The sequence below is a fragment of the Balaenoptera borealis genome (assembly GCF_965194805.1).
Source record: "Balaenoptera borealis genome assembly, chromosome: 18".
Taxonomy (NCBI): Eukaryota; Metazoa; Chordata; class Mammalia; order Artiodactyla; family Balaenopteridae; genus Balaenoptera; species Balaenoptera borealis.
The window spans coordinates 22672032-22689717 of NC_138877.1; the positions used below are offsets into that span (position 1 = coordinate 22672032).

Sequence of the window (17686 nt, forward strand, 5' to 3'; positions counted from 1 at the left end):
GTTTTTAGGAAGAAGAATATAGAAGGGAAGGAACTGGAGAAACAAGAAAATACTTCAGATTCACTCAGAATGTCAAAAATGACATTCTAAAGGTCAGAAATCAGATGGTAACTTAAGAATATAGTAGTAGTATTAATAACAAAGAGGATGTATTAAAGCAATACACTTCATGCTGAGAAACTTGGTATCAAAAGTGGCATTGCGGGCCATGAGAAAATGAGAGCAGGGACTTCCCTGGTGGTGCAGTGGTTAAGAATCTGCCTGCCAATGCAGGGGACACGGGTTCGAACTGTGGTCCAGGAAGATCCCACATGCCGCGGAGCAACTAAGCCGGTGCGCCAGAACTACTGAGCCTGCGCTCTAGAGCCCACGAGCCACAACTGCTGAGCCCACGTGCCACAACTACTGAAACCCACACACTCTAGAGCCCACGTGCCACAAATACTGAGCCCACGGGCCCTAGAGACCATGCTCCGTAACAAGAGAAGCCACCGCAATGAGAAACCTGTGCACCACAACGAAGACCCAACAAAACCTAAATAAATAAATTAATTAATTAATTAAAAAAAGAAAACAAGAGCGTGTCATAAAATGCATATACTAAAGAACTGATTAACACAAAGAAGATCTCTTTTCTTCCCTTTTACACAGGGCTCAAAAATTTGTTTAATAATACTACTAATAATAGTAAAATACTTTGCTGTTGGCAAATGCAACTTTCATAAACATTAATTATTACAAGGATCCTGTAAACTAGGTATTTTAAAAACATATTTACAAAGTATAATATGATAAACATTTAATTTGAATATATTGGTAAATTTTATATTAAGAATGCCATATATTAAGTAAATTAAATATTAAATTATATAACGTATTAAGCATTAAATGCATTTAAATACCTAGGACTCTTTGGCTAAATGGCAGGGCTGGGACTTGAACTGAGATCCTATTACTTCCAGTCCCGTGCTCCTTCCATCACACCAGGAAATCTCTTTCCTGGATCACTGACCTTCATGCTACACTGGGTTCCTTCATTCTCTTGGTATTGCTCAGACTAAAATCAAATTAATAAGGGTATATTCATGACCATTAGTACAGACTGACTTCTGCCCCGTGAACCTTTTAAAGGGGATAGTTACCTACACAGAGGAGAGCTGGGCTCTGGCCACTTTCTTTCTAGGTCAAGGAGCTTTGCCAACTCAGTTCAAATGTGAGTGGGAGGTGGAGAGGAGGAGATGAAACAGGAGAAAGAGAGAGTCACAGATGGAGAGCTGGAAGGGCTCACAAGGATTATCCAGTCCAACTCCTCAATTTTAGCAGTGGAAGTGACTTCTCCAGATCCCACGGAGGTAAATGGCAGGACTGGAATCCATGCTGACCACTTCCTGCCCTCTCCTCCCCTCTACGCAAGGATAACGGGAGCTCTGGCATTCCATGCTTTCTTGAGATGGCTCTTTCTACCCTGCTCCTGCCATAAACGACATGAGGCCTGTCAAAATCCATCTGAGGAAAATATGGTGGTCCTTAAATACAGAGGATGGGCCATCTCCTGATTCTTAAATCAATTACTGAATTGCTACTATGTTTGTGTTGTGGAATGTACGAATATTTAGGGATATGAATAATATACAAACCTGCCTTCAAAAACTTTACGCTTGCCGAGGCAATTTAGTCCCTAAATAATAAAACTATTATAAAATAATTGTTTCTAGATCAGTGGTTCTCAAGCTCTTTGAGGTTCCCAGGCTCTCTATGAGAATCTGATATAAACTATCAATCTGCTCCCCAGAAAAATCCACACATTTTTGTACATATTCAGGGGGTTGCTGGACCTCCTAAAGCCCATCTACTGACCATGAATTAAGAAGCTCTATTAGAAGAGATTCACTGAGTCCCCCCATGTAAAAATTATCCGAAGAATGAAGATTGAGAGAAATACTAGTTATCACTTTTCTTTGATGCAAAATGAGTAAACTTTAAAAATATGTCATCCCATGTTAAGGGCAAAGAAAGTGCTTTCCCTAGTATCATCTGAATGGCCCTCTACAAACACTTATTTTCCCATACCTAATTGTGTGTGTGTGTGTGTGTGTGTGTGTGTGTGTGTGTGTGTTATTCTATGAGAATATATTGTTTGCATCCAGAATTTCTGGAATGGCCTTTTCATGTATATATAAAATACAAAGATAAACTTCATTAAAACCAGAAGAAACAGAGCTTAGCTTATGAACTATTCTATTTCAAATTTTTTATCTAGCTTGGAATGCTGTTTCTAAGGCTCTGATGCTGAAGGGAGCGAAGTCATTAAGATGAGTTGATAATACTGCTGGCATGAGCACTTTCCTCCTCTCTGGTAAAAAAAAAAACCCAACAAAATACTTAGGTCTTTTGGAATTCAAATTTCTTTCTTAATGAAAAAGTGAAAGGATGAAATATAACAGTAAAGAAATCTCTACAGAAGTGGGAAGCCGTACCATCAATACTGAAGTTTCAGAAATAATTTCCTAAAGCTTTGAATAAATCAGAAAAAAATTATACCAAGCCGTTTATGTTAAAATATTTTACAAAACCAGTTATCTTGTTACATATTCTGAAGCAAATAAATGGAGCAGTTAGAATTAACATATTCTTGAGTATCCTGTCAAAGCAGACAAAATGATAAAGCAGACTGGGTAAGAGGACAAAAGTAAGGGGGTTTCCATCGAATTTTTTAAAATCTGTAAAGTAAAATACTTTAAGTAAAATACTTAAATACTTAAAATACTAAAATATAATTCAATTCGATACTTTGCTAACCTCAGGTGTGAGAAAGTTAAGTGGAAGGAAAAGTGACCCAAGGCTGGAGAAAGGGTTTAGATCCCTTACTTGTTACCAACATTTTAAATGGATTAGAAACACAGATTATTAGCAAATAGGCACAAGAGTCTGGAGAAGTGATTAAAAATGATTATTTATAGAACAAACAAAAACTTTCTAAAACATCAATTTATTAAAATTTTCCTTGAAAATGGAGACTAGCCCAACTCAAATCATAATCTCAGCAAGCATTGTGAGGCAGTACAGCTCAAGTTTAAAAAGACCTAATGTTAGTGCTAGATAGATTCCGATTAAAAAAAAAAAATGCACAGAGAACAGTTCACAAGACAGGGATAAACATTCACCGTGAAAGACCCATACAACTCTTCAAGTTGAGCTTTTTTGGAGGGAGGTAAGAGAACAAAAGAAAGACTAGAAATGATATAAACAAAGAGACTTCAGGCTTAATGTCAAGGATCAGTCAAAAGGAGGACAAATCGGGCTTCCCTGGTGGCACAGTGGTTGAGAGTCTGCCTGCCAATGCAGGGGACACGGGTTCGAGCCCTGGTCTGGGAAGATCCCACATGCCGCGGAGCAACTGGGCCCGTGTGCCACAACTACTGAGCCTGCGCGTCTGGAGCCTGTGCTCCGCAACAAGAGGGGCCGCGACAGTGAGGGGCCCGCACACCGCGATGAAGAGTGGCCCCTGCTTGCTGCAACTAGAGAAAGCCGTCGCACAGAAACGAGGACCCAACACAGCCAAAAATAAATAAATAAATTAATTAAAAAAAAAAAAAAAGGAGAACAAATCCACCTTTTCTTCATATGGAACTACTGATATTAAATGTATTTAAAATTGAAAACAATGAAGCTGAGGTAAAAAACAAAATGAAGGAAGGAAGGAAGGGAGGGAGGGAGGGAGGGAAGGAGGGAGGGAGGGAGGGGAAAAAAGGCCACATTGAGACATCTTTTCCGTGTTGAAACAAAACCTGACATCAGCATAGGTGCAAGTGAACTTATTCATTTACAATACACTTCTCTTCAGTAAAGCTGTATTAATGAAGCAGGACGTATTTAAAGGATCAATGTGAGCATATACATACCACAGGCTGTTTTGTGATGTCCACCAAGTCCTTAAGATTATAATATTGATGTTTCTCAAAGGCCGAAAACAACATGTCTAAAACGTGTTGTTTATCAGCTCGAGCTCGTTTTCCATCTTCTTTCTTTTTCCTTTCATATTCAATCTATGTGCAAAAAGCAAAAAAAAACCCGAAGGCATTAATTCAACATGCTCACTCTGAAACACAGGCACTCTCTTTTCAGTCCTCTACGTGACGATTAGATTTTAAGCTGCAAAGCAGCAGGTCAAGGAGCGGTAGTTCAGTACCTGGGGTCCTCACTGCTCCCAGGGCTCCTCAGACCTTTAAGGCTCCAAGAAGGTATTAAAGCCCATCTGTAAACCGTTTTCACTATTCCCTAAAGCTTTACATAATGTGTCCACTTCCTCCCCAAAAGCCTTTCTTTACCGAAATTATATCAATTCAGCGTGGCCACCAGTTAGCTCATGTTGATCACAAAGTCTAATTTGCAGTTCTTTGTTTTTGATTACCCGAAATTCAGTAAAATAGTTTATCTGCTACATGCAGTTTGGTAGGTAACATCTTTCAAAATTGGAGCTTTTCAGGGCAGGAAGAGGGTTGAGGGGCAGGCAGATCACAGAACAGGTTCTCTAGGGATGAAAAGTTTGGGAAACATTGGTAAAAAGGAAAGCACATGGGAGGTGACAGGAGGCCTTTTCTCCTCCCAACTGTGTGACCTCTTTGAACTTGCTTCTTCTGTAAAATGAAGTAAGCAGTGACACGAAGAGAATGTATAAACTCTCTCCTGGTGTTACCGTCCAGAGACATGTGCATTTGTAAAAAAATTACCTTTTTATTGAAAACATGCAACTTACTTGCATTCGCATCAGTTGATTAAGCTTTTAATTTTTTTTTTAAGAAAAACTTAATTTTGATAAAGCCTCAGGAACTATATGTTATAGGACATGTATATATACTGCAGCAGCCCACCTGGTAAATACAGCATCAGCAGGGGGGTGAAAGCTGCCAAGAGAACAACCTTCTGTGCATCTCTATAATCTAGAGACTAGCTTCAAAGACAGTGAAATATGTTTCAAAACGTACAACTAAATTAGGCACAAATTCCAGCTTCATATAGTTAGGCTTATTCTCTGGATTTTAACAACAGAGATGTAAAAAGATAAAGTCTAATTTCTACTGATGTCAAGACTAAAAATATATCAGAGACTTTCAAATTAGAGGCAAGAAGTAATTCTGACAAGAAGTATCTGTCTCTCAATTAGATAAAATTAGGAGCTATACAAGGAGAAAGGACTAAATTGAATGCCTTAATTTTTGTGATATGTACATCTTGGGAGTAAAACTCAAAATCCATTCATCCCCTCAACAGATTAAGCATAGATTAGGTGCTTGGTATTGCACTAAAATATGGGGCAAATAAGATACTCTCTTTCAAAAGGTATCCCTTTCTTAGGGCTTGTGTATTAAAATGTATAGAGAGGGCCTTGAGCATTTTAAATGTAGTAATAGTAATGTAGTAATAGAGAGCACAGAGCTACCTAGAACAAGATCATGATGCTTAAAAAAAGTGCAAATGCATGGCACAGACTGTACTGTTGGGGAGGAATGAAATCTAGTTAGTCTCAAGATTTTCTAGGTGGAAACAGCCTGAAAGAAAACAACTGTGGGCAGCTACAAAGGAACTGTTAAAGAGCAGAGTGACCAGAAGAGCTAGAAGCAAGACTGGAGAGGGAAGAGACCAGAGAAACCCATGACCAAGGGGGAAATCCATGCCTTCTCAATTTGAGGAAGATGGAAGAACAGATGAAAAAAAAATGCACTTGGGCTTCCCTGGTGGCGCAGTGGTTAAGAATCCGCCTGCCAATGCAGGGGACACGGGTTCAATCCCTGGTTGGGAAGATCCCACATGCCGCGGAGCAACTAAGCCCGTACGCCACAACTACTGAGCCTGTGCTCTAGAGCCCGCGAGCCACAACTACTGAAGCCCGCATGCCTGGAGCCCGTGCTCCGCAACAAGAGAAGCCACCGCAATGAGAAGACCGCGCACTGCAACGAAGAGTAACCCCCGCTCTCCGCAACTAGAGAAAGCCCACGCAGCAACGAGAACCCAACACAGCCAAAAATAAATAAATAAAATAAAAAAATTTAAAAAAAAATGCACTTAAGGAAAAAGGCAGAATTACAGATTCTGCCCCAATTCTGAGAGAAAGGAGGCTGCAGAGATAGCCAAGACCAACAGAGATCTACCTGAGAGCCACTCAAGGAAGAATTTTCTTTCTCTCGGTCAAAAGAAGGATAGAACTAAGACAGTGGCTGTATGATGGAGAAAGAAATCATGACAGACCAGAACAAAACCCACAAACCCAAACAGTCTTCGGACTAAAAAGAAGAATGAGATCATGGAATGCCTTAAGGGATTAATCTTTAAGCCTTGCTTTGCTGACCAAGGTCTCAGATATGTCATTATTTCCCCCTGTTTACATTTGTACTTAGTTTGCATCCTGAAATTCCCTTCCACAGTTGCACTGTATTTGAAAGGGTTTGCTTTGTCCACTGTGATGGACAGTCTAGAAAGGAGGGCCTGGTAAAAGAGTATGAAAGTCTGGACCACGGGATGAAGATGTTATAGCCCTTTACTCTGACCAAGTGGGGGATAAGAGAAACTTAACTTGGGATCTAGAAAATAGAGGGAGATAGAATCAGACTAAGGAGGAGTGGGGAAAGCCTATTCCCTTCCCACAGGCTTGAGTGGGATGTGGGATTTCATTTAGGGAAAGGCCATTGGTCCTCAAGAAAAACAAGACAAAGAAGTGGGGACCTAGCAAAAGACCAGTGCTAGGCTTTTGTACTCTCAGTATGGAGCTACAGTTGTATGATATTCTGTCTTCTCTTCTGTCCCAGCTTTAATTTATGGTGAAAGAAGATGGAAAAAGTTAAAATAAGGAAATAAGAAACAGAAGTTATGGTATATTCAGCTTCCACCTTTAGCCATCTCTTCCTTGTGTAAAATGACTCGAGAAGCTAGGAAGATGAACAAGAAAAATGTTTTCAAGTAAAGAAACGTGCTGGCAAAGCAAGATGGCCCAGTTCAGAGAGGGCATACATTCTAGTTGGCAGTGGAGAGAAAAACGTAAGTGTTTGTTATCAAGTTTTCCCAACCCTAAAGCCATATGTCAGACCCAAAAGGACTGAAGATAAGAATTTAGAATAAATTAGAAAGAAACTTCAAAATCAATATTGAGGATGAGGGACTTCCCTGGTGATCCAGTGGTTAAGAATCCGTCTTGCAACGCAGGGGACGCCAGTTCGATCCCAGGTTGGGGAATTAAGATCCCACATGCCTCGGGGCAACTAAGCCCATGCACTGCAATTACTCAGCCCATGCGCTCTGGAGCCCTTGCGCCACAAGTAGAGAGAAGCCTGTGCGGCACAACGAAAAATCCTGCATGCCACAACTAAGACCCGCCAAATAATAATATAAATAAATAGATATTAAAAAAAATACTGAGGATAAGATTAAGAGTCAGATTAGGTTGTGATTTGTAATGTTAATGAGTAGTGAGAAAAGTACCAATTCGACACAGAAATTTTTTTTTAAATCTTGGTTTACATGTTTCAATCTCAAAACACTGCATTTAACATTGCTGCTTTCCTTCTTTAAATTGTGGAGAAAACAGACTAGACTTGTATGCTTGTCTTTCTGTATTAACCACGTCTATCAATGGCTCAATAACCCAGGGGACAGTGCAGCCTAACTTTACTTTTGACTAGTGAAATAAAAACACTTAAAAGTGCACCTGAAACTAACACAACATTGCAAATCAACCATACTTCAATCAATCAAATATTTTCAAAAGAAAAAAAAAAACACTTAGAAGTGTAATCTGAAAACCCAGACATATATCTCTTTAATGCCCTCAGGGCCTGTACTACAGGATAACCTACAGAAAAGATTGTTTTAAAACAAAATTTCTGCAGTACAGCATTATTTAAATTTTTTGATAATGTCCAAGATAGGCTCATTACTCAAATTCTGCTCTGTGGTATCAGGTAGTTCCAATATATGTGTAATTATAAAAAGGGACTGAAATGACTTCCATGATCATTTAGTTATTAATAACTGTTATACTCAGGACAAAACTAAGATCCCTGAGGTAACTTTTCTTTTTTAAGCCAAACAGTGTAGAAATGGCAATCTTAATATTGCACTTACAACTTTGTACTACAGACAAAATTAATTCTACAAATAAGCTACAAATGATATGAACTAGTCTGTTTAGGAGAAGACTACTGTTTCGAGATAATGCTATTTCTTCTCATTTTAGCTCTTTTCCCTTTGGGCATTTTGTTTTGTACTGGCATTATAAGGAAATGACACTCAAAGCAGTCATATTTCTAACTTCTTAGCAGCTACCACAAAATATTAGTAGGAGAGTTACTGGACTAGAAATAGCTTTTATATTATATGAATTTTAATTACTGATCTTATATCTGCCCCCAATGACCACAGACTACTGTGTAACCAGCTGCATAGAAATAAATGTCAATTCAGAAAGAACATTAAATTTAATCTCCAGTTACAAATTTTTACAATCCAAAAAAATCCGTCATATACAATTTTACTCTCAAAATAAAGAACAAATTATTCAAGACTAAAACGCAACCAAATGTTGAAAATCCATTGTGGATGTGGTATAGAGCTGTTCAACCATCATTACTGAAACAATAATCACTGACTAAAATTATAAATGCCGGGCTTCCCTGGTGGTGCAGTGGTTGAGAATCTGCCTGCCAATGCAGGGGACACGGGTTCGAGCCCTGGTCTGGGAAGATCCCACATGCCGTGGAGCAACTAAGCCCGTGCACCACAACTACTGAGTCTGCATGCCACAACTACTGAAGCCTGCGCACCTAGAGCCCGTCTTCTGCAACAAGAGAAGCCACTGCAACGAGAATCCCGTGCATCGCAACGAAGAGTAGCCCCCGCTCGCCACAACTAGAGGAAGCCCGCACGCAGCAACAAAGACCCAACTCAGCCAAAAATAAATAAATAAAAGTGTAAAAAAATTTTTAAAAGTAAATAAATAAAATTGAACATACTGATTACATAACCTCTAAGTCATTCTTGTTGAATGAACTACATTGATGTTTCTCAATCACTTAAAAATTAATGTTCCTGACAACAATAACAAAAGTTTTAGGGCTTCCCTGGTGGCCCAGTGGTTGAGAATCCGCCTGCCAATGCAGGGAACACGGGTTCAAGCCCTGGCCTGGGAAGATCCCACATGCCGCGGAGCAACTAGGCCCGTGAGCCACAACTACTGAGCCTGCGCGTCTGGAGCCTGTGCTCTGCAACAAGAGAAGCCGCGATAGTGAAGAGGCCCGTGCACCGCGATGAAGGGTGGCCCCCACTTGCTGCAACTAGAGAAAGCCCTCGCACAGAAACGAAGACCCAACACAGCCAAAAATAAATATAAAAATAAATAAATAAAAAAGATTACTATAAAAAAAAAAGTTTTACACTCTTCTTACAGTTGGCATTATAATACTGAATATCCTTTTAAAAGCTATGCAGGTGCCTTCACCCATTTTGATACACTCCCATGGAAAAAATTCACTAAACATTCAAATAACATAATGTGGTTAAGTTACAGTCAATCTTTGTTAATCAAAGATTACTATATGACTCATCACTGTAATTACATTAATATTAACGACTCATTCACGCTATGACAACCTTAACAAAGGCTGTTACCATGAACTGAAATGTCACTTAATGTTAAAAAGAGTCTTTAAAGTGGATGTGATAGCTTTTTTCTTCTTTTTTTTAAATAGATCTTTATTGGAGTATAATTGCTTCACAATACCGTGTTAGTTTCTGTTGCACAACAAAGCGAATCAGCCATATGCATACACTTGTCCCCATATCCCCTCCCTCTTGAGATGTGATAGCTTTATATCCTAACGAGTGGTTTAGAATGTACAATATATTTGTATTTATTTTAGCAGTAGAAAGAAAGCAATGAAAAACATTCTAAAAATGACATTTGGAATGTATCTTCTATACCTGACAGGTAGAAATAGTGCCAATGTCACTCTGTATATGAATTAGATAGAGGTCAGAGCTTTAATACTAGCAAAGGTGCCAGCTTTGACTGACCTAAGAGAGATTTTCTTTTTGCCTCAGAAATGATGGTACGTGGTAGTATAACAAGAGTGACCCTTGTAAAGGAATTTAAGAAAAAACAATTATAATATACAAATGTGGACTCACTAGGTCAAAGGAAATACAGATGATACCCCAACTGGGGTCTAAAAAGGCATGACCAGAGAAATTGAAAGAAGTGGTAGCTCGGTGAAGACAGGAATTTTATCTATTTGGTTCACCAAGAGTAGGTATCTCAGGCACAAAGCAGGCATTAAAAAAATATTATTTTTGTTGACAGAAGACAAATCTTAGAGAACTGTGGTAGGACATTGTCATGGCTAAGTACTAACACTCTTCCCTAGCTTTCCTCCCTTTCCCATCCCAACAGAAAAGTTTTACTGCCCACTGTAACAGTTCAGACGATACATGCTCACTGTGACAATTCCAACCATTCAAAAAAGATTTCATAAAAAGGAAAATTAGGATAAAATCACTCTAGAGCCTACCATCAGAAAATAACAGCTTAAAGTACTGAACTAGTCCTTATTTGGGGACAATTGTTTCTGACCTTTTCCTATCTTAAACAACAGGGAGAAACACTACTGCATATACATCTTTGGCCACTTGTCTTACTATGATAAATTCTTAGACACAAGACTGCTAGATCAAAGGATGCACCCTTTCATAGTGCTTCTGACGCAAATTACCAAACTTCTCTCCAGAAAGGCTGTATCTTTTTATAGCCTGTGGAAGGTGTGGTCTTTCTTGTCCTCACCGCAATAACAACTTACACAAGAGTAGAAACGGGTATACAGAGGCCTGACCCGTAAGTGGAGAAAAAAACATAGTCAGGGGCTACAGGAGAAGCATATTAATGAAGAAGAGAGGCAAAGACAAGTAAGACCTATCCTATTTTACTTCTCTACTTCCACTTGGCTCCAGTAAGTTGTATGTATTCCCATCTAAGAGTAGAAAAGACTAGAAGAGAAGAGGACAAAGAAGGAGACTTGTACTTACTTGTCTCAATCAACAGACATCACAAAAATACCTCTCTTGGATTATCTTATACTTATGTTTGTCCCCACTTATCTTGCCTACCCTCTTTTTTAGTTTACTTTTCCCCTGACACATAACCAGAGGCTATAAAACGGAAGCCTGCGTGGATGCAGCTGAATTGTGACTTGCTTGACTAAATCCACACAGTGTAGCAATTTTTAACATCTGAATGTCTTTAGAAGGGGCACATACACTCCAGTTCATCAGTCTCTACCATTTACCTTCTTAAATTTCAGCATCCCACCCAGAGAGATGCCTGCTTGGTCCGGAGGCACTTGCATTTGCTACCTTTCACATAAAATAACCAAAAGAAATTCAAATATCATAAAGCCGTGGTTTGGCAGATACTATCTGCATCACTGAATAAGCCTGGAACTTAAGGCCAGTCTTAAAGAGTCTTTACTTCTTCCTAAACTCAGTATCAAGGGGAATCTTAAGCAACAAAGTAGGACACAGGTTATCAACTCTTAATTGCTACTTGACTTAACTTAGGCTTCGTTTTATTTTCCGAAAATCATCACATTTCTCCTGACACTGCAGGTACTTCAAGACCCAGAACCCTTAGCCCTTTTAGCACTGCTAATGATGTACAACAACACAGCACAGTGGTTCATTAAGAGTAAGGCTCCTACTCACAGACACACAAAACAAACTTATGGTCACCAAAGGGGAAGTAGGGGGGAGGGATAAATCAGGAGGATGGGATTGACAGATACACACTACTATATATAAAACAGACAAACAGCAAGGACCTACTGTATAGCACAGGGAACTATATTCAGTATCTTGTAATAACCTATAATGTGTATAACCGCATCACTTTGCTGGATACCTGAAACTAACGCAATATTGTAAATCACCTATACTTCAATTTAAAAAAAAATAAAAGTAAGGCTCTTAAAACAGACTATCTGATTCAACACCTGGACTGGCTAATTACTGGCTGTGAGACCTCAAGTAAGCTAACCTCTCTGTGCCTCAGTTACTTCATCTGTAAAATAAGGATAATAGCAGTAGTTACAATAGTAAGAACAGTGCCTGGCACAAAGTACACATAATATGTATACATGTGTGTATACTATTTTTATACACACAGAAAATACATACTGTGTGTGTGTATATATATGCTGTATATATATATAATAAATATAGTATATATACTTCAATAAAAACGGTTTAAATACACACACACATACACACACACACAGAGACAGTCCTTGCTTTCAATGGTATAGTGTGAGGCCGTAAAAATGCCCGTAAAAGCTGAAACTATGCAAAGCAATCTTAATAATCAATGGGAAAAATTATCATTGTTTCATGACCTTTAAAATTTTTTGTCAAAACGTTAAAAACTCTCCGTTATAAAGGTATTGAGAAAAAACAGCAAAACTAATATTTATTAAGGACACTAAAACATTAGAAACATTGAAAAATGAAGTGTTTTATTTCTTTGAAAAACTTTTCAGGAGTCATTTGAACAGCGGTTGCCTTCTTCTCATCGTATGATTTAGGATACACAGTGAACATCTTTTCTATGCTTGGCAAACTGTTATCTTCCTCACTAAGTCTGGATAACTCAAGCGCCTGACAGCAAGGTATGTGACTGCCGAGGTCCTTTCAAAACCTAAGCGTCTGTGATATTAAAGACAGAACAGAATGAAGAAAGACATGAAGACTTACATTGTACTGATGATTAGCAACGGGTCTGTAATTGGTTGTCACAACTTTGTCTAGTTGCTGTGATAGCCTTACAGGTTTGGAAGATTCTTCTATTTGTAATCTGAAAAACAGAAGGCATTATTAACAAACTTACTTGTTTACTGGAGTGAAACCTGAGGAGTTATTCCTATAATTCTTCAAGACTAATACTTAATATATAAAGAAGATACATCAGTCTTAATACTTAATATATAAAGAAGATACATCAGTCTTAATACTTCAAAAACACACTGAATATGGCAATAATGTAGAAACCAGACCATAAGCTAAACATACAAACCATATCATTTAATTCTACAACTTCCTTCTAAACCTATACTTTACAGTCAAACTTTAAGATTTAAAACAAAGAAGCTAATCAGCTTTAAATTTCTGGAAAAAAAATTGCATGTAAAAATGAATTATCTTAAGTTATATGGTCTAAAACTAATCAAGGTATTAATCCAAAACTTCTGTTCATTTGATGAGATAGAAGTATGATAAAAAGATGACACATCAGCACTCAGGATCTAGTGGCTAGTAGCTGCTTTACTGGACAGTGCATATAAATAACATTTCCATCAACACAGAAATTTCTATTGGACAGCATTGGTTGTCCAACTGTAGGACCCCACCCATCTAAATTAAAATATAATTAAAAATATCACTTACGGAAAAAGAGCCATAAAATAAACCTATGACACTAGGTATAATATATTATAAATATATATATTCAAATAGCAATCTTAGGAGAATTTGTTTTGGACTAAATATTACCATATCCAGTGACTCACATTCAACCATTTATTTCTTATTTTAAAAATTAATTCTTTGGTATATGAGCACAGTAAATCTAAAAAATGTTTTAAGGGGGAAAATGGTGTAGCTTTCAAAATGAATATTTTTTTTTAAATCAAAGTGACTATTTTTTAAAGGACAAAAGGTACCACTGTACCTCTAGACTTCTCATCAGCAAGATATCAGAATACAAGAATATATTTAAAGTACTATAGGAAAAAAATTGCCAACCATGTCTAGCTAAATTATAATTGAAGAGTAAGAGTGAAATAAAAGTATTTTTGTACAAAGTTTATCATTCATAGATCCTCACTGAGAGACCCACTCAAGGATTCATTTCAGCAAAAAGTAAAATGAACCCAGAAGGAACTAGTGAGATGCAATGGTCACAGCAAAGAAACTGAGAACCATGTTATAAAATTACCTACTTGATACAGACAAAAAAAAGAAGGTGGGTTTTTAAAGAAAATGGAACTTAACATGAAAGAATGGGAAGAAAGAGATCAGAATGAATGCATTTACGATTTCCATATGCTTCTAAATTTTCTGCCATAAGCATCTATCACTTTCATAATCAGAAAAGGAAGTATACTTTCTTAAAGGAAAAAGAAATATCATTTCTTAGTTTGAAAGCCATAAAAATGTTGGTCATTTAAAAATAATATACGATGAACATCATATTACTTTCTTTTAATGGGACTTCAAATTCTTTGGTTCAACAGAACAGGAACTAAAAATTTTCGTTTAAAATTCCTTCAAAAGAGAAAAACAAATACTGTACGCTAACACATATATATGGAATCTAAAAAAAAAAAAAAAGGTTCTGAAGAACCTAGGGGCAGGACAGGAATAAAGATACAGACGTAGAGAATGGACTTGAGGATACGGGGAGGGGGAAGGGTAAGCTGGGACAAAGTGAGAGTGGCATGGACATATATACACTACAAATGTAAAATAGATAGCTAGGGGGAAGCAGCCGCATAGCACAGGGAGATCAGCTCAGTGCTTTGTGACCACCTAGAGGGGTGGGATAGGGAGGGTGGGAGGGAGACGCAAGAGGGAGGAGATATGGGGATATATGTATATGTATAGCTGATTCGCTTTGTTATAAAGCAGAAACTAACACACCACTGTAAAGCAATTATACTCCAATAAAGACGTTAAAAAAATAAAATAAAATTCCTTCAAAGGCACAACTTGCAGTATAAAAAGTACCTGCTTTTATAACATTCTTATTATTTAATTACTTGGTTGGAGTTATTTCTCTGTTTATTTCTGCCTATTTTTAGGTATATAATACCAAATTCCTCAGAAGATATTAAATATCTACCAATTGCTTTTTTAATTTGAAAGCTATAAATACTACAGGTTTTATTTTTAACAATGATCCCCAAATTGAGTATAGCCATTTCTGTATTAAAATATAAATATTTTAATTCTTCCAATTATTCATAAATCCATATATATCCTTTAAATACATAAATTCATTATTTTATGAAGTATGAAAAAAGTACTTTAGAAATGTCTTTAGAAACTTACTGTATATGTAACCATAAATCATATGTAGTTTGTTACTTTGTTTTTCATAGGCCAAATATACTTTCTATGAACCAGGAAGAAGGCACTAGCTAGAGGTCTAGAAGGGAGATGTCCACCCAAAGATGGACTTGGGCTAACAATCCTTCAACGGCCTCTTAATTGTTCTTGGGTGACACATAAGCTCCTTTACATGACTGCATGTCCCTCTGGGATCAAGCCCCTGATATCTCTCCAGCTTAATCCACTGTTCTCCGACACCTGCATCCCCATGGCTGCAGCTGTGCCATGACCAGACTTTAGAAGGAGCCTCTTACAGGCAATCATCCAGCAAATGATTACTGGGTGCCTCTCTCTGTGAAGAAAAGACTTGATTAGTGGAAGACAAACATTAAACAAATGCTTATCTGTAACTGATTATCTGCAGGACTGAAGAGGGACAGGGGGTTGGTATTATGACAACTGACTGCGTGCTGCTATGAAGTAAAGATTAACTCCAAGATGTGCACTTGAGGGTAAGCTGGAGCAGGACAATCCAAGCTTATAAGAGGTGAGGCAAAAAAGACTGGGCAGAAATGACTCCTCCAAGCTGAGAAGACGTCTCAAAGTGACTAAGAGATAAACGTTTAGAGAGAAAAGAATGATTGAAGACCGATATAGGAATGTTTACAAAGAGGCAGAACTAAGCATGTGTAACTCCTTGAAAAAAGCGGGGGGGGGGGGGGAACATAACCAAATGGCAACCTGTCTCTGAACACCTCTCTGTGCTCTAACCTTAGCCCCATCCCCTTAATGCAATCAGTTCTCAGGGGTTTGGCCTCTCTAAATGGTAATCTACCTGTTATGCTGCCACTAAATTATCTTTCCTGCTTCAATCACCTTGCTCCACAATTTGATCTTATGAGACATTCAAGGAGGGAGGCATGCGCTAGCTTCTTCCTTCTACATTAAATGATTGTTCCCATTACTTCACAATTTGAAAATTCCTTGGGGTTTCAGTTTGTTCAGGTAAGTGCATTTTTATAAACGGTAGCTTATTCTTGTCATGCTCTTACACTAGAATTTATTTTCAGCCACTGCATCCTGATTCAGGTTCATGTGGCATACTTTCCTTTCTAATACAAAAGTTCTAAAAGCCAATTTCATCATCCATAGAGTGTCATGCCATTTTTATCCTCAAAGTATTTAATCTTTTAAATATATAAAGGAAAACACTGAATTAACCTTTTTAAAAATAAAAAGCTCACATTAAAATTTAACCTTTTTATTATACATTTAAAAGGTCAACTCTAAGGGTTTTGTTTTAATTAAAAGAGGATATCTTTATGATTCAAAACTCAAAAGGTGGGACTTCCCTGGTGGTGCAGGGGTTAAGAATCTGCCTGCCAATGCAGGGGACATGGGTTCGAGCCCTGGTCCAGGAAGATCCCACATGCCGCAGAGCAACTAAGCCCGTGAGCCACAACTACTGAGCCTCCGCTCTAGAGCCTGTGAGCCACAACGACTGAGCCAGCGTGCCACAACTACTGAAGCCCACATGCCTAGAGCCCATGCTCCACAACAAGAGAAGCCACAGCAATGAGAAGCCCACACACCGCAACAAACAGTAGCCTCTGCTCACCGCAACTAGAGAAAGCCCACGCGCAGCAATGAAGACCCAATGCGGCCATAAATAAATAAATAGATTAAAACAAAACAAAACACCTCAAAAGGTTAATCTATGGACTGAAAATATAACATATTCTTAAAGAATTAAATCTTAAAATACTTTAATTAACCTGAGTAGTTTAAAATAATTTAGCAGGGTTCTTTACTTAACATTAAATAATTCATTTAACATTGTCTCATGAAGTGTCAGAACAATTTGCAACTCCACTTCATCACTGAACAAAGCACCAAATTAAACATCACTGACCTCAACATGCCTTCAAAGTCAAAATGAGGTTTAAAACTAGGCTTGTACAAAATAATATAATTTGGAAATATTTGGTTTGTACAACTGAACAGCAAACTACACACAGAGGTTTTATGCTGGACTGGGAGGAAGCTAAAAGTTTTACTGTCCCAACCATTTACAAAATTGGGTCTTAACTTTCTCAGAAAATTTTAAAACATGGTGTTATTTTCAAGAAGTAATAGAAAAATATTACTATGTGATCATTTAGACACAGCTAGGCCCTGTTTTACAAACCATTAAAAAAAATATGTGTTGCTAATTATTACCATCATTTCAGGACAATTTAGAATACACATTCACATTCTGAGAAGACTAGGACTCAATGAATTACCAGTCTTTCTAGAATTATTATTTAAAGAGTCAGTTTTAAGTATGGAGTTTCCTTAAAAAACTAAAAATAGAACTACCATACGACCCAGCAATCCCACTACTGGGCATATACCCTGAGAAAACCATAATTCAAAAAGAGTCATGTACCAAAATGTTCATTGCAGCTCTATTTACAATAGCCAGGACATGGAAGCAACCTAAGTGTCCATCATCGGATGAATGGATAAAGAAGATGTGGCACATATATACAATGGACTATTA

General features: G+C 37.8%; 1 protein-coding gene and 1 long non-coding RNA gene across 2 annotated transcripts in view; both read right to left on the reverse strand.

Moving 5' to 3' along the window:
• GTF2F2 (general transcription factor IIF subunit 2) overlaps positions 1-17686 on the reverse strand; it is a 145190-nt gene that overhangs the window by 11740 nt on the left and 115764 nt on the right. The window contains exons 6-7 of the mRNA XM_082365744.1: positions 12787-12886; positions 3903-4046 (exon numbers count right to left, since the gene is read on the reverse strand). Of these exons, the coding sequence (XP_082221870.1) occupies positions 3903-4046; positions 12787-12886 (244 nt within the window). The remainder of the gene's footprint in view (positions 1-3902; positions 4047-12786; positions 12887-17686) is intronic.
• On the reverse strand, positions 2729-3896 carry LOC309615759. Its single transcript, XR_014237056.1, has 2 exons — positions 3614-3896; positions 2729-3301 (listed from the first exon to the last, which is right to left on the reverse strand). It is a non-coding gene; the product is annotated as an uncharacterized lncRNA (long non-coding RNA).